The sequence below is a fragment of the Miniopterus schreibersii genome (assembly GCF_964146895.1).
Source record: "Miniopterus schreibersii genome assembly, chromosome: 22".
Taxonomy (NCBI): Eukaryota; Metazoa; Chordata; class Mammalia; order Chiroptera; family Miniopteridae; genus Miniopterus; species Miniopterus schreibersii.
The window spans coordinates 3,226,568-3,251,083 of NC_138124.1; the positions used below are offsets into that span (position 1 = coordinate 3,226,568).

Here is a 24,516-nt window from a genome sequence, read left to right on the forward strand (position 1 = left end):
AGCATGACTTTAATGTTTATCAAAGATGGTTCTGGTGCAGTTGGCCATCCAGCTGGAAGATTATGGACCTGATTTTACACTATATGCAATATATATATATTCCAGAACAATGAAAGATTTAAATGTTTTTTTAAAAAGTAATGCAATTCAAATCTTAGAAGGAAATATAGGAGATTACACCTATGTGAAAAATTATCTGCCAAAACAGGCAACCGCAAAGCTATAAGAGAAAAGTAAGCACATGTGACTATAAAAACTAACTTTTTGAATGGCAAAAGGGACAACACATTTAATATAAAGGCATCAACTTTGGAAAAAGACATTTACCATGCTGGTGAGAGAAAAAGGCAAAGAGTCCATATCAACTGGGTTGCATCATGTGAAATTGCTATTTTTGTTGGACAAAAAAGTAAAATATCAACAATTTCATACAGTTCAACCTAATACAGTATTGAAAGAAAAAAGGGGAAATAACCAAATGAAATATTGGCAAAAAAAGAAGGCAGTTGCAGCAGAGATTTCTTCTAGCTGCTCACTCCAATTACCATCCCCTCTACCCTTATCCTGCACGTTAACAGACTCCTGATTTTACTTAGGGTAGCAACTCAAAAACTAAATTTGTAAGCCTCTCTTGCAGCTAGGTAAAGCCATGTGACTAAGTTCTGATTCAACATATGCAAACAGAAATATGTTGTGTAGTGTCCAAGAAGGCTCCTTAAAGGGAGGGAGTGTGCCCTCCTTTGTGCCGGCCTCTCTCCTGCTGCTTGGAATGGGGATGTGATGCCTGGCACTCTGCAGCCACCTTGGAACTTGGGGGCTGAGAACAACAAAAAATAGGCCCTACTGTTTAGGGGGTTTTCTGCTCTATACAGCTGAACCTAATCCAGTTAACACAGCAATTCCCAGAGGAGCAAATCTAAATGATCAACACAGAAAAAGTCCTCAAGCTTGTTAGTAGTTAGAAAACTGTAAACTTAAGACACAACGTATCCCTTTATACCTAGCAGTATTTATTTTAGCAGACTGATAAAAGTGAAATAAGTATTAATATGTATGTCAGGGAAAGGAGTTTTCTAAAGACCGTTGCTGAAATGTGAATTGTTGTGACATTTTTTTAAAGCAACCTGGCAACGCCGAGTAAAATTAAATTTACATATACTGTTCAACCCAGCAATCCCATTCTTGGGAATCTGACTCAGATTAATAAGAGAATCCATATGTGAAATTGATTTTAATAATATTTTCTGTAACCTAATATATCTAAAACAGTACCATTTCAGCATGGAATTCATGTAAAAATTATAAATGAGGTCCATCCCAACCTGATCCCAGGGGACTTGGGGAGGTGCTGGCGAATGGGGGGCGTTGAATGTGGCCCCCTGAACCTGGCATGCCCAAGCAAAGCCAGATCTGAGTTTAAAGATAGGCATGGGAGAGAAAGCCAGCCTTTGTGTGACCCAAAGGTGACTGTTTATGGGAGAACTGCGCGGGTGGAATTTCTCTGTTAGTGGGAGTCTTAAGATTTCTTGAGAAAAAGAATTTTCTAAGACTCGCAATCTGCATAGTGTTATTTTCCTCAGTTTGCAAAGTCCCATTTCCCTTAAACTAGGCCCGGAAGAGGTGTAGCTGGGGCTTTAGTAGAGCTGGAAGCAAAGCCAGTGTCCAGAGTTACCGGCCTAGGCGGAGCCGCGTCCAGCACAGCCTCAGGCTACCTGTAATGCATTAGCCCATTTTGTGCGGGGCCCATGTGGCCACACAGGAGATCGCCAGAAAGTGGAGTGAGAGCCCCCAAGCCAGGATGAAGAATTTATCTTTTATTCTGAGCAGGGTGGAAAGCCGTAGAAAGGGTTTCTGAGATCTTACTGCTTCAGTCCTTTAGTTTTGTTTAATTTGACTGCTATTGAGGTTTATTTTTCTCCTGTTTCCCGTTTGACTTCTCTGGTGAGCTGTCTGCCCCCTTCGTCTTCTGTGGGCTTCGTGTCTTTCTCAATCAAGGATTTTTATCATTTGTGGTGCTTGTTGCATTTGTGTCCCTCAAATTACTGTTTTGCTTTTTAATTTTGGTTTTCTTTCTTGAAGTTTTAAACTTTTGTGCTCTAGTGTGAGAGGTCACCCATCACTTCTAAGGTTAGGGAGTCCTCTGTCACCCTTACACTTGATGATTTTGGGGGGGTCCGTATCGTTGTGGTTCAGTGTTTACATTAGTGGAGCAAACTCCACCCGCGGGGCCCCTCGCCCGGCAGAGCAGAGGTCCCCCGTCTCCACCAGGGCTCTCAGCCGGGGGCACCCCCCCTCCTGGGAACCCCCCTCTCGTTGCAGACTAGTGACGCAAAGCTGGGCCAAAGGCCCCTTTTACAGGTAGGAAGACTGAGGCTCCGCTGAAAGTGGGGGCGGGGCGTTCAAGTGAATGACGGGCCCTGGCCGGCAGGGGGCGGGGCGAGGGTCCGCCCGGCTCCGCCCCCAGGCCAGGCCCCGCCCCGCCCCCAGGCCCTGCCCGGCCCCGCCCCCCGGACGCGGCTCTCTCCCTGCTCGTCCGGTGCTGACCTGTCAGGACAGCCAGACTCGTTCCAATGCCCGCCCACCGCTGATGTCATTGGCTGCCTCGCCGTCCCCGCCCCCTCGGAGCACCGCTGATAGTCGCAGCCAATGGGCATGCGCAGCAGTGTCGACGGCGCAGGCGGCGGTCGCGGCGAATCCTGGGAGCTGAGGTACCGCGGTTTTCTGAGGTGATTTTGGTCGCGGTCGGCGGGGCTAAGCGAACCCCCTTGCGACGCGGTGGCCCAGCCCCGCTGGGGGGCTGGGGGGCCGGGGGGCTGGGGGGCAGGCCGTCCTCCTGCAGCTGGAGGGGCGGCGGCCGCGACCGTCGGGGTTAGGGTTGGAGGTCAGAGGTTGTGCCTTGTGGCGAGTTGGGGCCCCGCCCGTCTAAGGCAGAGGCGGGCCGCCCCCCGTTTTTATTGTCAGTTCTCGTTTGGGGGCCCCCGTCTCCTTTCACGGAAGAGACGTTGAGGGACACTGAGGCCTGGGCGCCTCCGGGGTCGCTGGCAGGCCGGGAGTTCGGAGGGACCGGCGCGGCGCCGGCCGCCGCAGGTGAACGTCGGGGCGGCGGGGCCGGGGGGCGGCCGGCGGGGGGCGGGGGCCGCGGGCTGACCCCCAACGGGCCGCGCCTCCGGCTGCCGAGGCCCGGGCGCCGGCCCCGCCAGGCCGGCCCTCCCGCGCGTGCGGCTGCGCTGCCGGGCTCCCGGGCGGGTTCGGAGGCGGGAGGGCGGCGGCGGCGGCTCGGCTGGAAGTGGAAGCAAAACCCGCGGGCGGCGGGCCCTGAGCGGGCGGACGACTCCGAGGCCGCGGGAGCGCCCCCGCCGCCCCCCGTGGCCCGCGACGCGAGCCGTTCCCAAGCGCCCAGTGTTTATCCTCGGTTCGGGGGGCGCGTGGCAGTGAGTCGAGTCCGCCCGGGCGGTTTGCACGGCGGCTCCGGGTCGGGACTCCCCCCTCTTGACTACTCGGCGGCCGCGGAGACAAGCTTTTGGCTACGTTTGTGGTTTTGGGGAGTCACAGGTGTGGACGAAGACTGGGGGGGGAAAGAAGAGGGGTGCTTGTGGTTTCTGGCGCAAAATATGCAGTTGGAGGGGGGAGGAAAAAAAGGCGTTTTTCGTGCCTATGTCTCGCCCTCTGTTTCAGCGTAAACACGTTGTTTTTGCACGGCCGCTGTGATTCGGGGAAGGAGTCGTTTCTGACGAGACGCCTATCAGCGGAGTGAATGTGCCTTGTTTGGAATTAACCCTGGGGTTTGGTTTTCAGTTAAGAAAATGAGGCAGAAGGGCGTGTTAACCAAGACCTTCCGCGGCCCGGCCATGGTGTGTGGGACTCCGACCCGCCAGGTGTACATGTTTGAAAGCGGCAGTGGGGACTCGGGGGACTCCTCCGAGGACGAGCCCCGCCGCGTGGCGCTGCGACCCCGGGGCCCCGAGCGCCAGAAGAAGGGGGCCCGCCGCCCGCCCGGGCCGGGAGCGGGGAGCGTCGTGCTGCTGCAGCGGGAGCTGGCCCGGGAGGACAGCCTCAACAAGCTCGCCCTCCAGTATGGCTGCAAAGTAAGACCCACGGGGAAGGGGAAGGGGCGCCCGCGGCCTGTCCGCTTGGACTGCACGGTGGGGAACGCGCAGCCCGAGGGCCTTACATGAAATCGGTTGGTCTGGCCCTGCCAAGGCAACCGCAGGCGGGACTCGAAATTCAGTAAATCGAGGGGTGAGTTAATTAAATGTTCGACCAAGTACAGCAGGCTAATTAAGTTGATAATTGCGTATGGCCTGTGAATGATGTTATAAATATCCAGATGGCCCTTGGCAGCAGAAAGGTTCCCCAGCCCTGATAGAGGATCTCCCTGACGAGCGGGAGCCCTTGCTGCCCCTTCCTGACCCTGGCAGGTGGTTGGGAGAGGCCTCTCAAAGCAGGAAAGGACTCCTCTGTTTAGCCTGGGCCATGGAGAGTGAGGGTGAGGAATCTCGGGTGATGGGACTGTTCCCTTGCTGCAGAGTATTTCTACTCTTCACTGTCCCTCCAAATTGAGATTCTGAAACCTTTTTTGTTTGAGCACGCTTTATTTAAGACCTAATGGGGCCAGAGACGCCAGGCAGATTTATCCAGGATTTCTTTGGAGTGCTTGCATTTTTTGGCTACTTTTCTTTCTGACCCCTTTCTTGCTGGTTGTAATTATTTGATTGGTAAAGTTTTACCTTCTGTCTTTTGGAACTGCATGATCTAGCCTTTGTATGCTGTGTATCTATATAACCCTGTTTCTCTCTTTAATTATGTCTTTAGCATTCAGAGTGATTAACAATGGCAAAGTAAGTAGGAAAGTATTTCTAGAATTGCTGCATTTTCTCCTGGTTTGAAACTGTTTATTTTGCTTTGCTGACCCTATGGGACAACTTTCTATGGCTTTCTGTAAAGGCTGCCTGAGCAAGTTGTTTTGAAAATCTTTTCCTCCTTAAAGTGACTGTCATTGATGTAACAAGGTTCAAATGGTTAAACACATGTGTGGGGCATTGTGTTTCCCAGGGAAATAAACAGGATGGTGTCCAGAAACACATAGTGGCTGTTGAATTATACTGAATTTATACATTTGACTGTTATAATCAGCTTCTGTAGGCATACTCTATGGTTTAATGAACATGAACTGAAAAATGAATCCTGCCCTACAAAGACCTGAGTGAGCTCCTTGCAATGGTGATGTTGAATGAATCCCTGAAAACCGTATAATGCCTCCAATAAGTGGTCAGTTTTCCTATTGAAAGTAAATTGCTGTTACTTTGTTAGGGACAAAGACAAAATGGTCTCAAGCACCTTATGCTTGAGCTCCAGGACATAAAAATGACCTCGCCCCAATTTAATTAGGTGATTAAAAACAGTTGCTACATAATTAAGATAGTGGAGCTAATTGTTTTGAATAAGGCTCTATTGAAAGGTCTGCTGGCCGTGTTTACACTCTCTGGGTGGGCTTCCTACGTTAAAATCATAGAATCCAAACATCAGCTTGAGGAAGGGTTTGTCTTTGACTTACACTTTCTCCCCTCTTTAATCTTAAGGTTTGATTGTGGGAGGTGTTTGTCATGAACTCTTTTACTTTATAAAACTCATAGTGGCCTTCCTTTCTCCTCAAGTCCTAATACTGTATTGGAAGAAGATTTCAGTCTACAGTTTCCAACTTGCTTTGTGATTCCCTGCATACTTCTATTTATCATACGAAGTGATGTATGCCATGCAGTACTCATGCAAAAGAAAACATGTTAAAATCACGAGGGCACACCTCTTAAAGCATTATTACTGGTAAACTAGGTTCTGAGTGTCTGTGCCTCTGGCTAGGGCTTTGCCTTTGCTGAATGCAAGTGTAGTGTAGCTGCTAACTGGGTTCTGATGTTGGAGGCTGAGCAGCCAGATGGGGGCGCTGTTGCCTCAAAAGTTAAAAGAAGTAGGGCAATGGCATTCTTTTTACCACCATGGTTGTGTTTCACCTACAAGCATTGTTTTGCAGTCACACTCTAAACAATAAAAAAAAGCCTTTTTCAAAACTGATCTTAAATTGTTCAAACTTGTAAATCTTTAGGAAATTTTGATGATTAAGCTGTAAAAGCTGAGTTAAAGCCAGAAACAACATTCTTTAGCCTAAACTAACTTTATGTGTAGGTGCAGTTTTCCAGTGCTCACCATTTTCTTAAGCAGGGTGGGCTTGGACCATCCTCCAGAAAGGTTAAGAACCACTTTTTAGATATTAGTTCTAAGGAGCTTTATGTATTTCGTGATGTTTGTCTTCATGGCTTCCCTAGGTTGCAGATATCAAGAAAGCCAACAACTTCATCAGAGAACAAGACTTATATGCTTTGAAATCTATTAAGATTCCAGTGAAAAACCATGGGATCCTAACAGAGACCCACAAAGAACTCAGACCCCTCCTGAGCCCATCCTCAGAAACCAGAGTGACCTTCGAGGAGCAGCCAGACCAAGACAGCGCAGCCCTAAGCACTGGTGCCCCGTCCAGCTCACTGACGGAGTTCTTTAAGGGCATTGACCAGAATATTGAGCAAGTGGTGCAGTCAGAAATCTTCATAAGTGACAGTTACTGCGGGGAGATCTCCGATCAGCCACTACTTCCAGCTCCTCCGAAGACGCTGACAAACGGCGCAGACTGTGGAATTCAGTGGTGGAATGCTGTTTTTATCATGCTTCTCATTGGGATTGTTTTACCAGTATTTTATTTGGTCTATTTTAAAATACGAGCTACTGGAGAGATTCCTAGCAGCGTGAACACAACTGCTGTCCCCAATGGCTCGATGGCAGTGAGTGCAGTTCCAGGGCAAGCCCCCAAAGTAGCGATTCCAGTGCCAAGCACCCCTTCTCCAGCCAGCCAGCTCAGGCAGACCACCTGGGGAGGGAACTAGCTATTGGTGTTTCTAAAGAATCAGGCCAGCTGGTGTAATTGGGCTCCTGATGCGCATCAGCTGACATTGGCCATATCCCAGGGTGTTGCATTTACTTTTCTATGGCACTTGGACACGTTTCAGAAGCCACTAGTGTGTTCTCAATTAACACACCCTCATAGTGTGACGGTGCTCTGTCCTTGCCTAATTCAAGGTTGTGGAGCCAAAACCCCAACACCCTCAGCTTCCTGCATCCAGAAGATAAATGTGACAGGAACATTCACACGTGACATGCCCGTTTTTGAAGGCATTTAGTGGACTGGCCATGTGTGTCTCCACAGTAGCACTCTGTGGTCCCCCAAATTAGATGTGCTGGGACAGAGAAGAATGGCCTTGGGAATGGACCTGCAGAGTGGGAGCCCCTAGGCTCGGCTTCGGTCACCTGGGTGTTTGCAGTGTTCCTTGCCTGCTCTGGAGGGGTGGCTGGTTCTGACGAATATGTTTCCTGTCTCCTTGACAAAGGTGCTACCCAACAGTGGTGAATGTGACTCTGTTTTTAGAGTGTGACAGATTATAATGGTAACAAACCTGGCTTCATATTTGCCTTACCAGTTAGCCTTTCCGAGGCAACCGTCACTTCTAAAATCAAAGAAGCCCTACATCACGAGTGCTGTAATACTGAGCAAGCAGCAGTTCTGCCTGCCATACTTTTAGAGCTGCTTATTCCAACACGCAGGTGTGTTTGAAGCTGCTGCATGTGTAGCCAGCGCCTCCTGGCAGAGCATTTGGGGGCTGGTGCCCAGCTTCACCTGAAGAGCATCCCACAGCATTCGCTAACTAGATCCCCCAAGTCAGCTTTCTTTGAAGGAGCTCTTGCTGGCCAGCGTCTGGAGCTGAGGAGAGAGACTGAGTGCCAGTCATGGGGGTCCCAGCATAAGGCCAAACAGCCACCAGCCCAGCATTCCCACGAGCAGCAGCCCCTGCGTTCACCTGGAAGTGTGGTGCAGAACACCACACTGCTGCTTCCTGCTGCTCCCCTGACTCCATTCTTAGGAATCCTAGAGCCACAGGATGAGACCAGGGCTCAGTGTATTTCTTTGGGTGGATAGCACTCTATATACAGTGTGGCTCATATGTTAAAAGAGCAAACACTTAACGGAGGGTGTAGAGGTGACCCTTGCTGTGAAAAGCCATAGAAAGAGGCCGATGCCTGTCCACCCGAGGTTTGCCCTCTTCTCCCATTTATTCAACAATGGTGCCCAGTGCGGAGGGTGGGGGGGGCATTGGTTGGCCTCTGAGCCCCTGCAGTGGAGCAGGGGTGGAAGGGGTGACAGCCTGCTTTGGTGGGAGCCCATCTTCATCCCACTGAGGGGTGATGGGCTGAAGTGGCTGGAAACAGCCTCAGAAGCCTGTCTCCAGGGAGGTCATCATGCACAAATGCTGAGCAGCGGGGGAGCATGGTTAGAGGCATTTGGCACATGAGGCCTAATGATAGCTTGAGAAGATCTTGTGAAGAGGAAGGGAGTGGGGTAGAATAGAAGAGTGCTTGAGATGGGCTCCCAATTTCTTTCTCTTCTGAGTTTTGTGGAAAATGGTTCGCCCTGGGTTCCATGAGTAAACTTGGACTATCTTCAAAATTGAATGTGCTCTTCAAAAGCAAAATGTTCTTCTGGATAAAATGGACTTGGGAACTTTTGCTACAAAAAGTGTGTTGATCATGGGATTGCTTCTCTAGCCAAATATTTGCTTACTGTTCCCCTGAGGGCCACAGGGCTCTGTTTGTCACCATTTACCTCACCAGGTGGGGCTCAGAGTCCTCTGGGAAAATGACTTTTGCTAGGCAAAGAATGAATAACTGTATTCTATACTTTTTTCAAATGGAATAAAATAATTTCTTCTGTGAAGGAAAATTGATTCCTCTTTTTTTTTTCCCCCCCAAGCTTGGGGGTTGATAATTCAGAACTAAAAGATATAGGACAGTATTGGAGATGAAGGTGTCCGTGTCCAGGGGTTGTACCCAGGGTTATCCAGACAGGTGAAGGTTATCGCACAATCTTGCTGATTAGTCTGCATAACGTACTTTAAAATGGTTTTATTACACAGACACGGGATGCCATGAAGTTCCCTTTCTACATATTTTAGTATCTTTGGGTAGTTCATGTTTTAAATAAATTATTAAATTTGCTTGATTCAGTCCTTTTGGTTGAACTCTGGTGCTTAACATTGAACTAGAGCAGTAGGGAGCCTGTGCCGTTAGGCACGGGGTGCTCCTCCTCTTCTCTGGGAGACAAGGCTGCGGAGTCTAAGCAGGATCCTCTGCGTTACCTGGAGCAGGGCTGCCCAGCTGAGGCCGCCACAGCCCCGCCTCCGGTGGGGAGCTCTCTAAGCTGCCTCTGTGGTAATTGTGAGGCCCATCTGGGCTTGAGGGGGAACAATGTGAGCCCTGTAAAGACGGCTCATAGAACCTCAGCATTTTTCTTCCTTTTCCCCCAGTATTATTGAGAATACAGCACTGTATAAGTTTAAAGTGTACAGCATAATGACTTAACTTACATATGTTGTGAAATGATGACCACAGTAAGTTTAGATACAAGAAAAAAGAGAAAAAGGAAAAAATGTTTTTTCCTTGTGATGAGAACTCTTAAGCTTTACTCTTAGCAACTTGACTGTATACAATATAGTGTGTTAACTATAGTCATGTTATACGTTACATCTCCAGGACTTAACTTGTAACTGGAAGTTTGTGCCTTTTAACCACCTTCATCCAGTTCCACCTCCCCCTCTTCCCTGCCTCTGGTAACGTCAAATCTGACCTGTTTTTCTATGAGCTTGGCTGTATCTTTTTTTTAAGACTTCACATATAAGTGGAAACATACTGTATTTGTCTTTCTCTGACTGACTTATTTCACTTAATATAATGCCCTTAAGGTTCATCCATCTCAAATGGTAGGATTTCCTTTTTTTATGGCACAGTAATATTGTGCACACGCACGTGCGTGTGTGTCTGTGTAACACTTTTGTCCATTCATTCATTGATGGCCACTTAGATTTTCTGTCTTGGCTGTTGTAAATAAAGCTGCTGTGAACATGGGGGTGCAGCTATTTCTCTGACATAGTGTTTTCTTTTCCTTTGATATAATCCCAGATGTGGAATTGCTCACTCATATGGTAGTTCTATTTCTAATTTTTTGAGGAACCTCCACACTGTTTTCCATAGTAGCTGTACCAGTTTACAATCCCTTTTCTCTACATCCTTACCAGCTTTTGTTATCTTTTGTCTTTCTTTCTTTTTAATATATTTTTTATTGATTTCAGAGAGAGGAAGGGAGAGAGAGAAAAACATCAATGATGAGAGAGAGTCATTGATCAGCTGCCTCCTGTACACCTCTGCTGGGGATGGAGCCCGAAACCTAGGCATATGCCCTGACCTGTATTCGAACCTCAATCTCCTGGATCCTAGATTGATGCTCAACTGCTGAGCCACACCAGCCAAGCCTCTTGTCTTTTTGATGATAGCTATTCTAACAGGTGATATCTCATTGTGGTTTTGAGTTGCGTGATTGGTGATGTTGAGCACCTTTTTCATGTACTTGTTGGCAATTTGTACAACTTCTTTGGAAAAATATCTCTTCAGGTCCTTTGCTCATTTTTTAATTGGATTATTTGGGGTTTTTTGCTGATGAGTTGTATGAGTTCTTTATACATTTTGGATATTAACCTCTGATCATATACAAGGTTTGCGAGTACTTTTTTCTATTGTTTATTGTTTATTTTGCTGTGTAGCTTTTTAGTTTGATGTAGTCCCACTTGTTTGTTTTTGATGTGCTGGCTTGTTCTCGTCATAACCCAAAAATCATTGCCAATACCAATGTCAAAAAGGTAACTTCCTGTTTTCTAGGAGTTTTATGGTTTTCAGTCTTACATTCAAGGCTTTAACCTATTTTAAGGTAATTTTTTGTGAGTGGTGTAAGATAGGGTTCCACTTTCATTTTTTACATGTGAATATCCAGTTTTCCCAGCACCATTTATTGAAGAGACTGTCTTTTCTCTATTGAGTATCTTGGCTCCCTTGTCGAATATTACCTGACTATGCCTATGTTTATTTCTGGGCTCTTGGTTCTCTTCCATTGCTTTGTGTCTGTTTTTACGCCATTACCATACTATTTTGATTACTGTAGCTTTATAATATACCTTGAAATTGAAGTTTGATGTCCCTTGCCATATACTTTGTTAGGATTGCCTTGGCTATTCAGAGTCTTTTGTTCTTCCATATAAATTAGTATTGTTTTTTCTACTTCTGTAAAAAAAAAAAAATTAAAAAATGCCATTGGGATCTTGATAGGGATAGCATGAATCTATAGATGACTTGGAATAATATGGGAATTTTAACAATCTTAAATTTCCCAGCCCGAATACCTCTCCATGTATTTATATAATTGTTTTCTGGCTCATTTTATAGATCCATTGCTTCCTGCTGTCTTTTGTGTGTGTGTTGGTGTCTTTTGGTACTAATATGCTTTGACTTCATGCCTTCATCATGTTCTTTTGTGTGGTTACTGCAGGTTTTCTTGTGGTTACCCTGAAGCTTACATAAAATGTCTCGAAATTACCTATTTAAGTGGGTAAGATAAGGGTCCAGTGTCATTCTTCTGCATGTGGTTGTCCCATTTTCCCAGCACCATTTATTGAAAAGACTGTCTTTTCCCCAACTGAGTATTCTTGGCTCTCTTGTCAATATTAGTTGATGGTATATGCAGGCAGTTATTTCTGGGCACCCAGTTCTGATCCATTGATCTCAGTGTCTGTTTTTATGCAAGTGCCATGCTGTTAGGGTTACTAGAGCTTTACAGTACAGCGTGAAATCAGGACGTGTGATGCCGCTGGTGGTCTGTCTCAGGATTGCTGGAGCTACCTCAGGATCTTTTGTGGATCTATACAAATTTGGGATTGTTTTCTCTTTTCTGTGGAAATGCCATTGGAACTTTGATACAGAATACACTGAATCTACACATGGCTTTAAGTAGTGGATAGTTTTTACAATCTTCCTCTGATCCATGAACATGGGTTACCTCCCATTTGTTTGTCTTTTCTGTTTCTTGCATCTAACTCTGGTAGTTTTTAGCGTACAGAATCTCCACCTCTTTGGTTAGGAATAAATCTAAGTTTTTAATTGGTTTAGATCATCTTGTTGATGGTATTTCTTTTTCAGGTGTTTTATTAGTGTATAGAAACAATTGTTTTCTGTATTTGATTTTGTATCCTGTAACTTTACTGAATTGATTAGTTCTAGCAGTTTTTTGGTAGTGTCTTTAGGATTTTTTGTATAAAGATTATTTCATCTGCAAGCAGAGACAATTTTACTTCTTGATTTCCTACTATGATGACTTTTACTATTTTTTATCAGGAAAAAATATACAGAGTATCCCCCAAAAATGTATACACATTTTAAGAGCTGATAGCTGTTAAATGTATTTTAATAAACACTGGCTTTATAATTATTCAAAGTGTGTGTCTACATTTTTGGGGGACATCCTGTATTTTGCCAAACGCCTTTTCTGCATCTATTGAGGTGATCATGAGATTTTTATATTTCATTGTTAAGGTGGTGCACCACACTGATTGATTTGTGTATGTTGAACTATCCATCCCTGCTGTCCAGGGGTGGAGCCCCCTTGATCACAGGGCTCCTTTAAAATGTGCTGTTGAATTTGGTTTGCTAATATTTTGTTGCAAATTTTTCCATCTATATTCATCAGGGATATTGGTCTATAATTTTCTTATGTTGTTCTTTTCTGGCTCTGGTATCCAGGTAATGCCCACCTCGTAAAATGAATTAAGGAGTGTTCCCTCCTCTTCAGTTTTTTGGAACAGTTGAAAGATAATTAACAACAATCCTTGTTAAAGTATTTGTTAGAATTCAATGAAACCCGGTCCTGAGTTTTCCTGTGTTGGGAGGTTTTGCTTGCTGACTCAGTCTCCTTACCAAGTATCAGGCTGCTCAGATTGTTTCTTTCTTCATGATTCAGCCTCGTAGGCTGTGTACAGAAATTTACCCATTTCCTCTGGGTTATCCAGTTGTTGAAGGGTAATTGTTCATAGCAGTCGCTCATTCAAAGCAAATGCTTTGTATTTCTGTGGTATCAGCCTCCTTTTTCATTTCTGGTGGTGAGTCTGCTGTTTTTCTGAGTCATTGTAGTTAAAGGTTTGTGTTTATCTTTTCCAAACACTGGCTTCTAGTTTTATTGTTTTCTATTGTTTGGTCTCCATTTCATTATTTCCCCTTTGGTCTTTTTATTTCCTTCCTTCTACTAAATTTGGGTTTATCTTTCTCTCTCTAGTAACTTGTGGTGTAAGGTGAGGTTGTTTACCTGAGCTCCTTCCTGTTTCTTAATGTGGGTGTTTATCATTATAAAATTCCCTCCTAGAGCTGCAGCATCCCATGATCGATCTTGGCAGATGTTGACCCCCCTTTATGTAATTATGTTTTGGGCTTAAAGTCAGTTTTGTCTGATTTTGTGTAGCTACCCATGCTCTTTTAGTGTCTGTCCTTTCACTTTGAACCTGGGTTTCCTGGTCTGTGTTTAGTGGGTAATCGTAGATCTGGGTGGAGGGCAGGGACAGGGAAGCTGATATCTCCTCCGTTGCCTCCCTCCCCCTTCAAAGTCTCTATTTCTTTATGCTGCCTGATTGCTGTGGCTATGGCTTCCAAAATATGTTGACCACGAGTGGAAGAGTCACCATCTTTTTCTTGTTCCTTAACTTAGAGGAGTAACTTTCAGCTTTTCCCTATTGTGACATCAGCTGTGGGCTTGTGATTGTCACCTTTTATTATGTCGGGGGACGTCCCCTTCTCTACGCAGTTTGTTGAGCATTTTTGTCATGAAATGATGTTGTATTTTGTCAGATGTGCTTTCTGCACTTATGGGATGACACTATGATGTTTTTCATTCTATTAAGGTGGCATATCACCATCTTTGTATCCTAGGGATAGATCTCACTTGCTCCTGGTAAGTGATCCTTTTAATGTGCCTTTGAATTTGATTTGCTAATTATTTTGAGAGTGTTCGCATCTGTCTTCGTCAGGGATATTGGCTATGATTTTTTCTTATGTTGTCCTTATCTGGCTTTGGTATCAGGGTAATACTGGCCTTGTAAAATGAGTTTAGGAATGTTCCCTCTTTGTTCTTGGAACTCTTTAGGAAGAATTCTTCTAAATATTTGATAGAATTCACCTGTGGAAGGACGTGGTCCTGGGCTTTTCTTCTGTGTTGGGAGGTCTTTGGTTATTGATTTAGTCTCCTTACTCTGTATTGATCTGCTCAGATTTTCTGTTTCTTCCTGATTCAGTGTTGATGGGTAAGTTCCTCCAAATATAAAACCTATCTAATCTAGGTTTTCCCATTTGTTGGCATTTATTTCATAGTAGTGCCTTATGATTCCACTGTGTCTGTGGTGTCAGTTGTAATGTATTTCAATTAATTTTTTTGTCTAGTTTATCTTTTTAAAACACCAGCTTTTAGTTTCATTGATCTTTCCTATTTTTCTGACCTCTATTTCATTTATTTCCCCTTCTAAGCTTGGACTTATTTTCTTTTTTTAGTCCCTTGAGGTGTGAATTTAGGTTTGAGATCTTTGCTGTTCACTATATATGCATTTATTACTATAGACCTCCCCTTTAAGAACTACTTTTGTAGCATCCCGTAGGTTTTGTGCATTATTTCCATCTTCATTTGTTTGAAGCTTGATTTCCCTTTTGGTTTCTTCTTTGGAGAAGTTGTAGATCCAGCACTGGGGCAGTAAGGAAATGCCACGAAGTGTGAGTGTGGAGGGGCTTTTCCAAAGAACACAGGAATCTAGCAGAAGGAACTCTTACTGGGCAAAGCTGGAATAATGTAATGATAGTACTAGATTATAACCCATGGAGTAAAATAAATGAGTCCATAATGATATCAACAATTTTAAAAGTGGGGAGAATGGCCAGCTCTTCCTTAGAGAAGTCCAATTAACAAATGTAGTATGGAAATACCACAGTAATAGTTGTTGCAAGCAAGATGCTAAAATTAGTAAGTGGAAGTTTGAGAAACCTTTCTAGTCTTGGAGTATCTCCCTGAGATACTCAGTGGTTACAAAGGGAAAGATAGTAACTTCACAGTGGAGAAACCCAGTAGAAACCACGTCACCTGTCCTAAGACATGGACACCATGAATTCCGTAGTGCGGTAAAGACGCAGCAGTGGTATATTTGCCACAAATGCACACTCTCATTCCAATCAAGGTAAAACATGAGAAATCCACACGGAGGGATACTATTCAAAATAACTGATCAGTATTCTTCCAAAGTGTCTTCTTTTCAAAGACAAGACTGAGGAACTGTCGCAGGGAAGTAACGACTAAATGCCATGTAAGATCCTGTGACTGGCACAGACATAAGCAGAAAAAATGGTGAAATTCCAACAAGGTATTTAATTAATAGTGCTGTATCAGTGTTAATTTCTTGGTTCTCATAGTGGTACTGTGGTTACGTAAATGTTAATATTGGGGGAAGGTGGGTGACAAATACATGGAAAGTTAAAAAGAGACTTAAAGGTAAAAAGGGGCAGCGGGGTTATACAGTGAAGCCGGTTAGTATAACTGATCCCCCCCCCAGCAACATTCATCTGCTATGGTAGAGACGGAGCAGGCAGGTGATGTGTCTAAGGAGGTGACTAGAGTCTAGGACATGTTGTCTGAGCTGCCTGCTGGGAAGAGCTTGTCCTCAGCTCCCAGGGTGACAGGTGGGATCAGGGTTTTCCCAGTGCGCAGTGTGCTGCCTGATGGCCGTGGGCCATGCAGCGCCCAGGAGCCCCTCTCCCTGGTGTTTCAGTGCCTCTGTAGAGCCTCCTCCATCTCGAGGAAGATGGGGGGAAACACTGCTTTTCTCCTCAGTTCCACAACTGAGTGGCACTCTGACCCCGTGAGCCACTGCACAGGCAGGCGGAACAGGCCGAAGCCATCCAGCTGGCACAGGGCTCCAACTGAAAAATCCTTTTGTTGGCTGGTGCCAGTCAAGCAGAATCAGCTTAAAAACAGGATAAAGCCTAGAGGAAGGCACTCATGGGAGCTAACTAGGAAATCGCAAGGAATTGATTTTAAACAGCTGCAGGTGTGATTAGAGTATTTATAGCCACAGGACTCAACCAGCTTTCAAAACCCACGAATAGCCTCACTGTAGCCTGCAAGTAAAACCAGCATAAAAATTTAGCTTTTAATTTAATTGACAGCAAAAATCTGCTTAGCTAGGCTTAGAAGGTAAGTCGGAGAGAAAAAACTTGCCACTGCACGGTTCTCTCTTAAAAATAAAATTCATTTAGTGTATCTCTCTCCTGCTGCCCCCAGCTCAGTATTATGTATGCATTTTGGGGAAAACGAGTAAACAGACTCTCCTGAGAGCCACCCCCCTTCCTCACCTCAGCCCGCACTCAGGTGGTGGCATGTCCTGCAGAAGTCACTCTGAGAGCCTGGGTGGGTTTAATGGACTCAACAGCAGTGGCCAGTGCTGGGGACTGGCTCGCTGGCTGCTTCCTAAAGGGTCCAGGGCCAGCCCGGAGGGTGAGGCTGGTGGGCACTGCAGCGGTTGCCTGACCCTGTCTCCGAGGGAGGAGAGGGCAGCTGCAGGGGGAAAGGCCTCTGTGAAGGGCACAGGAGAGGGGCTGGGTGGCAAACATGACAGAGTCTGGAGTACACAGGAAAAGCCAGTCCGTCTTTACTGTAGTGAGTGCAGGATACAAATAGTTTACAACAACCTCTAGCATTTTCTTAACCATTTGATAAAAAGTTCACTATAATATTTATTGTATAATGAAGAAAAAACACATCAGGGAAAAATTGAGATTAACTTATTTTTCATCTCAAGGATGGCAACAAAGTCCAGCTTGTGCCGCCAAACGGTTTTACATGATCAAACCGTGTACAGCTTCTGTGTGAACTGTTGACTACAAACATTTACCAAATACATAAATCTCTTTTAAAAAAGCCATTTTAAATATAGCAAAGCAGTGTCTTCTTGCACAGCAAAGTGAAGAAAGTTTCTACAGAGAAATAAAAGTTTTACATTTGTAAAATCTTTGTTCACATTCTAATCATCTAGCTCCTTATGATCCGACGCCAGGAGTTTCTGGTTCCCTATTTACTATGTATTTCTTGTGCGCACGATGGTTAATACAGAAAACGTGTGAATGCTTTACTAGCTGTCCTTCTGGTTAAAGGAAATGGTAAAACGTGTTCTTCTAGAACAAACCCCTGATTTAGTCTCTAACACAATGGACATAATTAGGGCTCAAAAGATGGAGTTTTGGTTGGGACCGTCTGTAGACATACAATGGTGACCTTCACTCTCTCTGTCAGATGAGGGTCCTGAAGGAAGCACAGCGGTTGGAAACCGTACTTTACCAGTGCAATTCACTCTAAGCTTTTTTTGTTTTTGTCTTTTAGTAATAAAATACTTCATCTGAATGGATACATTTTTCTCGTGATGGTGTCGTACAAAACACATGAGTCTAAAAGGGTAAGAAATGTAGGTTCTAAGTGACCCTGCCAGTGTCTTGCCCAGTCTGAGTTGGTTTCCACCAGATGTGTGTTCGTACATGGTGTCATGGTGAGGAGTGTCTGTCAAGTCCATATGCTCCCTGTCACTGCGCGTATGGGAAAGGGTTAACAGTCTAATATTCAGTTCCTGAAAATGGAATACATTGTTCCTTGGTCATTGTGATTGAAATACAAACTCCGAGCCTTGTGTAATATTATTTTAGAAAACAGTAGTTGTACTGATTATAAACCTGCATAGAAAGAAAGACTATTGAGTACAGTCAGAAAAGCCATCTCATAAGGCACACAAGAAAATAGACAGTAAATGTGACTGTGGTAACTCCTATTCCAATGTACAGCAGAAGTTCATGGACATGCATAAATGATAACGCGCGGGTCACCCAGCGCTCTCAAAGCTGTAGGTGGCTTACAAGTGGTAAGGATTATCTTGGAAATTCAGGGTCGGGAGACTGTGGTTTCAATTAGGCGAGACCTTGCAGATGTGCCCGTGAGGAAGAACATTTTAAAGAAAAACGAATCCTTTCCGAATGAGCCGTGTGCCTGTACTGACGCGAGGGGCGAGCATGTCACTCTCCCTTGTTTGGCCTCTATCAAAATGGACGACCCGGACTGTCATTAAGACAGAATCCCGCTTGCAGCTGTGTGTCAGTCAGAAAACCTGGCTGATGATTTGTCACAAATAGCATGAGGAAAACGTCAAAAGGAATGCAATTTGGGGGGAAAACAAAATGTAAGTACAAATCGTAGGTAGCTAGCTGCTCGATACTAAGTTTAAAATACAAAATAGCATTTTTCAACCCTTATTTTGAGTTTCTCAGGAAAAGTATTTAAAAATCTATGGTAAAAGATAGATATACAGGACTTTGAATTTTGTTCATGGCACAAGCCCAGAAAGTGGACGAACGAACTCGCTGTCCTCCTATAGGAGTAAGGCCTTGGTCAGAATCTAAGCTGAGGGTGGCGCGTCGGGCCCAGATCTGCACTGAGAGTCTCTGCCATGGAAGTGCCGCTTCTGTGCAGAGCTCGTGACCGGCAGGAAAGGTCCCTGCCCAGCGAGGGTTTCCCTAATCATTTACCACTTATAAAACCTTTGTGCTCATCTATTTTGCCATTTTCTCTAAATTAAGTTAGGTCAGCTGCTTCTATATTTTTCCTCACAAAAGGCAAGTTTTAAATAACGCCTTATAAAATCTGTTACAACACATTTATATTTATGCAGGATGAACTTAACACCAATTTTTTTTTGCCACTTTGCTATTTATGTACACATATAAAATATATAATGATGCTCAACCCATACAGCACAAAGATTACAATGCAACATCACACATTCACCACCAGTGAGGGGAGAAACCCCGTTATACAATCCTCTGAAAAGACTGGGCTAATAATTAAAATCCAAAGTACAGTATATTTAACAAAATAGTAAATATTAAACAGTGAATACTCTACTTAATAAGGATCTCGCCTTTTCCCCCCAAATTGGCGGCAAATCCACAAAAATATACTTTTTAATCTGGTGACCATACAATACATAGGTACTTACATCGAAGGTGATAATATATTTAAGATGCTATATACAGGAAGAGTTTGGCTCAACTTTTAATTTATATATAGAATAATAAGTGTTCATGGCTTTTTTTTTCCAAGGTTCTGCTTGCAAGATATTTTTTTTTCCCTCTTAGAACAAAACTAAAAAGTTAAAACAAGATAAAGCTATTCTCAAAAAAAAAAAAAAAAAAACTGAAACATACAGCTTTGGCTTATATAAATAATTCATAGCAGAATGTTTTCAAAAGTAGTGAATATAATTTTATATATAGTCAGCAATTTCATAAGGGTGTTTTCTTTCATATAAAATATACATGAGCTAAAATCAGTTTCTTTAATTTTTAAGATATGAATGTAAAAAGAAACTTCTGACATATTCCAATTATAACTTAATATATTAATTTATTTTGTTAATGCTCTATAGTTCTAGGCTAGTATTTTCTGAAGATCTCATGCGTTTTCTATTCTCTCGTTTATTAGCTAAAGATCACTTCTTTGACCCAATACATTTTTGCACGTGCAAAACAGTTACGTGTGGGGCTTTTTTTGTTTTGTTTTTTTTTTTAATATCAACAGCCCTTTACCATGCACCCCTTTGCAAAAGAGACCCATGCCAGGTTGGGTAGTTAATATAAATGACATCTTATGTACAGTATTGCTTTCTTGGTTCCTGCTTTTCTACTGCTCCGTTCTACAAAGCATTTTTCTGAAGTACTACAGTCACTGCACAGTTAAATAAAACAAGGAGGGGCCCTCTAGTTTCCGCAAGCTAGTGTGGGGGAGTTATATACGGGTACACGTTTCTCTGCAAAAACGGGGTAGTTTATGGAACAATAAAATCCAGGGAGGTGCCAGACTAGACTCTGCCTACAGGTGCTTGGTTTGCCATGGGACGCACATCTGCAGATCGACAAGGAGTTTGCAGGTAAGTGCCTGATTCTGTGTATGCAACACACACCCACACTCACATACATACATGTAAAGGGGTCTGTATGTATGTATGTACATATAAATAGCTTTACCTCATGTCCTTACCGGCCAATTTAGATACGCAGGGCAGTTCACTGCAGTAACAGTACCAGCCACAGGCGGGAAGCCTTAGGTCACCCAGGCGTCCATCCTCATTCGCTTCACAGAAGGGCTTTCTCTGTCCTCAGCGTTTGGGGGTCGGCCCAGCACAATTGGAGAGTGGAAGTCCCCCCGTGGATCCTCCCGGTCGCTGCCGTCGTAGGAGCTGCTTGAGCTGCTCAGGCTGTCCACAGGGGAGCGCCCCATTTCCTGCCGGGCCTGGGGGGGTTGTGACTGTGGCGGTGGTGGCGGTGGCGGCGGCTGCTGCTGCTGCTGCTGCTGGAAGCCTGAAGGGGTCATTCGATCCCGGGGAGGTGAGATTGGTTCTGACTTAATGTTGATGTTTTGGTTGGTGTTAATGGATAAATTCGAACCCTGAGATAACTGCCCTCCAGAACTGAGGGGGGAAAAAAAAAGTTAGATAGGCTGAGGGCAGACCTGCCCGAACGCATGACAGTTCAGACAGCGCCTGACTGGGACGAGCCCAGTCTGAGGGACTGTCAGTCCCCAAGGCTGGCTTTGCTCATTTCTTTCAGTGCTTGGCCCCAAAAGAAATCCCATCTCCCTGGCAGGGAAAACCCCCAAAACAGTCCAGCTGAGACGTCTAGTGGCCAGTTCTGCCCTTACCCTTGGCACTTTTAAAGCTGGAGCATCAACACAGGGTCGGCGCTTAAGGCTGCGCACGCACCAAATGCTAGGGACACTAGGGAACAACATGGCAACTCAAATTTTGCTCCGTCTTTTGCTTCCTCAGTTTGTTCTCTGCTCCGGCCCCGTGACAGGCACGTCATCTAGGCTCACGGCAGCGCTGAGCAGTCTCAGAAAGGTGAGCAGCGCGCTCAGAGTGGCGCAGGAGGGTGCGCACCGGCTGAGCCCAAGCCGCCCCCCTCCTGCAGGGCTGTTTTTACGATGTTGATTGAGGCTCAGCACCGGCCCAAGGGCTTCCGTCCACGGCCCGCTCCCCAACACGACCCCGATCCCCGTACCAGCGCAGGAACCAAAGGGTCTGCTCAGCCAGGTCCCTTCGGGGACCTCAGGGGAGGAGGCTGGGTGTCCCTAGTGTCCTGAGCATGGGCGGCCAGCTGGGTGTGCTATGCCATCCCCCACCTGCTCCATGGACCTACCCTTTGTCCCGCTACTACTGTCCTTTCTCCCTCCTGCTAGCGGTGTCCGGTCCCACCTGCGCACCGCCAAACCCTTCTCGCTTACAGGGTGGGGCAGAAGTAGGTTTACAGTCGTTCACATGGCAAGTAACAGGCATCAACTTCTGTGCTTAGCCTCCTCCCAGCCCGAAACCTTTGGCCCCGCCTGTGTAATCCCGCCCGGCCCACGCAGCGCTCCCTTGGGGAGGTGCAGGTGTGAGGCCGGCGGGGATCTGCCACAAGACACCCCTCGTTCCTCCCCTACGAGCCTGAGAGAAAGCAAAGGGCTCGGCTCACTTTCCTGTCTGTCCGCTGAGAGAAGCGTGGTGAGCGGGCCTGAGCTGAGTGTCTTCAAGCTGCCTCCTCTCAGTGGAATCGGGCTCAGGGGTTGGGAAATAGTGGGAGCAGGCAGCTTACTCTGGGTGGGTCAGCAGAAGGGGGCGCATATGGGGGACAGCCGTGCCCAGCACCCCTTAGACACTGAGTCTCCCCCTCAGCACGTCCCTATGAGAGGCCTCCCTCCCTGGATCTCCTAACGGAGGGAAAGCCTCATGTGCTCAGTATCCACGCCAATACCTAGAGCCCTGGAAATAAAATTTTTCTCCAAACCCTTGGGCAACCCAAACCCAGCAGAAGGGGGCAGCACAGCAGACCCGGCCGGCCGCCCGCCTCACGACGCTAGGGAACAGCCCGGTCCCTGTGCGAAATTCACACGGAAGCCAGCAGAGCCGAAGACCGACTGACAGAAAAAGGGAGAGAGGCTGGGGAAGACTTCGGGTTACTCACACCAAAGAGCTGAGGGCTGCTTGTCCTAAATGGTGCTGCTGCCAGGCCGACACCTGTCCCAGGGACAGCATTCCTGGGGAGTTGAAGCCCTGCAGGGCTGACAGGTCCGCACTAGTCAGCGAGTAATCTAAAAAGGAGGAGGAAACGTTGCTTGGGGGCCAAAGCGGCTTTTCAGTACATCGGAGCTTCAAAAGTTCCTAGGTTGAGATACTTCGTAACAGAACAACACACTTCAGGGTCTAACACACAAAATCGTTTCTTTTGGGAGGTTTACAGACCTAGTTTATTGGAATAACCCCAGACAAATGTAGCTAAGTTTCAACTCTGTACCCAAAAAGTTGATTTTCCAGACTTGAAAATAATAAACAGGCCATCGCTAAAGGCTGTCCCTATGCGACCCCCCCCCCCATAAACTCACACTTCCAGCTCATGCGGACCTGAGTCCCTATCAGCAAGTTTTATGTTCCCAAAGCAGTGGGGGACAGGAGCCACACAGTCCCCTTCTCACAGGTGCCAAGCTTAGTGCCAGACAGTAAATACGTTCTTGTACAATCCATTCCGTTTGTTCAAAGTACCGGGACTTTTGTCTAACAACCCCAATTGCAAGCACAATATTTTCAACTTCATGAAAAAACTTTGTGTTACAGAGCATAATGCAGGTCATGTTATATGAATACTTCAGTCATAATCACTCCGACCAAGACTTGGGACATTTGTGATAATTCACACACAGCTATTTCAGTTCCTCATTAACACTTGTCTGAAAGAGGCGCCAAAAACTCGTCTACTTGTAACTTATTCATATCTCAAGAGAGGTGTTTAAAGCAGTTGGTCTTCCCAGTGAATTAACTTTTTTAAAAAGCAATTGAATGGCGATTTTCACAGAGCTAGAACAAACAATCCAAAAATGTATACGGAACCACAGAAGACCCTGACCAACCAAGCAACGTTGAGAAAGGAGAAGGGTCGGAGGTATTACACTGCCTGATGTCAAACTACCGCAGGGCTGCACACACACAGGATGGCGCTGGCATAAAAGCAAACACCAGTCACTGGGACAGAACGGAACGCCCGGAAATAAACCCACACCTGGATGGGCAATTAACATCTGACGGAGGGGCGAGAGCCTACGATGGAGTAGGGGCGCTCTATTCAGTAAGTGCTCTGGGAAAACAACAGACACGTAAAAAACCCATGAAACTGGACGACCTCCTTCTACCACATACAAGAAAGAATAAACCCAAAATGGATTAGACTCAACACCATACAACTCCCAGAAGGAAACACAGGCAGTAAAGTCTGACATTTCTTAGTATTTTTTCTGATCATCTCAGGCAAGGGAAACAATCCAATGAAAAGATGGCCGCAGGACCTGGGTGAGAAACTTCCTGAAGAGGACAGATGGCCAAGAGCCTAAGAAAAGGCGCTTGTAGAACTGCCGCCTCGGTGCTGAGGCCCGACAGGTCACCTGGGACCCCAGCAGCCCTCCATCTCCCTCGGAGGGACTGCGTCACCCATTTTCACAGCCAGATGTGCGGGGCCTTGCTTCCCAGCACTGGTGCCCTGGGCTGGGACCCCTCACTCTCTTGGGGAACCTCTGTAGCCGAGATACCCCTCCTGATTCTTAGCACACCACACGCGTGGGACCTGCCTGTTCCGCGTCGCTGCCGTTTCATATCCTTAGCTGTAGGAATTGTGTCTGGCTAGTCTTCAGGTGGTTCTCGATGGCTGCTGGGTAATTTTGATGGGGTTGTGGGAGGAGGTGAGCACAGCGTTTTATCTCCTGGTGCAGCCACCGTGGAAACCAGTATGGAGTTTCCTCCACAAATTAAAAATAGAGCTACTCTACGATGACCCAGCAATTCCACTTCTGAGTATTTATCCAAAGAAAGCCAAGCCATTAATTTGAAAAGATCTGTCCCTACTTATGTTCGCTGCAGTCTTATTTACAACAGCCACGCTATGGAAGCAGCCCAAGTGCCCATCGATAGACGGCTGGGTAAAGAAGTGGGGCATCTATACAATGGGGTAGGACTCGGCCATAAAAAGAATGAAACCCTACCAACACGGAGGGACCTGGAGGACGTTATGCCGAGTGAAGCAAGTCAGAGAAACAAATACCATGTGATTTCACTTATATGCAGAATCAAAAAACAGGATAAATGAACAAATAAAAACACCCATAGACACAGAAAACATTTTGGTGGTTGCCAGATAAGGGGGTTTGAGGGCTTTTTGAAAAAGGTGAAGGGACTAAAGTACAATTGGCAGTTAGGAAATACCCAGGGAATAACAGTCATTAATACTGTAATAACTGTGTGTGGTGTCAGAGGGGTGCTAGATTTATTGGGGTGATCACAAGTTATATAAATGTCTCACCACTATGCTGTACACATGAACCTAAGATATTTCATGTCAACTGTAATTGAAAAATAAAAAGTATATTGAAAAGCCTGTCATGAAATGCTCAGTAAACTA

General features: G+C 45.6%; 2 protein-coding genes across 20 annotated transcripts in view; one reads left to right on the forward strand and one right to left on the reverse strand.

Moving 5' to 3' along the window:
* The first annotated feature begins 2,652 nt into the window (after positions 1–2,652).
* Positions 2,653–11,203, forward strand: LYSMD4 (LysM domain containing 4). Of its 4 annotated transcripts, none has more exons than XM_081124695.1 (3): positions 2,653–2,708; positions 3,796–4,085; positions 6,318–11,203. In XM_081124695.1, exons 2-3 carry the CDS (start codon positions 3,804–3,806, stop codon positions 6,927–6,929), a joined length of 894 nt encoding a protein of 297 aa, XP_080980821.1. In that variant the 5' UTR covers positions 2,653–2,708; positions 3,796–3,803; the 3' UTR covers positions 6,930–11,203. The 4 variants fall into 4 exon arrangements, with proteins under 4 accessions (XP_080980821.1, XP_080980819.1, XP_080980820.1 ...); XM_081124693.1 differs by having other exon boundaries at positions 2,662–2,726; XM_081124694.1 differs by lacking the exon at positions 2,653–2,708 and adding an exon at positions 2,878–3,087.
* Positions 11,204–18,681: 7,478 nt separating this feature from the next.
* MEF2A (myocyte enhancer factor 2A) overlaps positions 18,682–24,516 on the reverse strand; it is a 79,082-nt gene continuing 73,247 nt past the window's right edge. For all 16 annotated transcript variants that reach the window (XM_081124685.1, XM_081124681.1, XM_081124692.1 and 13 more), the window contains 2 exons: positions 22,039–22,165; positions 18,682–20,507 (listed from right to left, as the gene is read on the reverse strand). In XM_081124685.1, the coding sequence (XP_080980811.1) occupies positions 20,141–20,507; positions 22,039–22,165 (494 nt within the window). In that variant the 3' untranslated portion in view covers positions 18,682–20,140. The remainder of the gene's footprint in view (positions 20,508–22,038; positions 22,166–24,516) is intronic.

Bases quoted from the DNA above. Each gene is read 5' to 3' on its own strand.
- LYSMD4 (XM_081124695.1), top strand. From the start codon at position 3,804: ATGAGGCAGAAGGGCGTGTTAACCAAGACCTTCCGCGGCCCGGCCATG. The intron at 4,086-6,317 runs GTAAGACCCACG...TGGCTTCCCTAG, and splicing joins CCCTCCAGTATGGCTGCAAA to GTTGCAGATATCAAGAAAGC.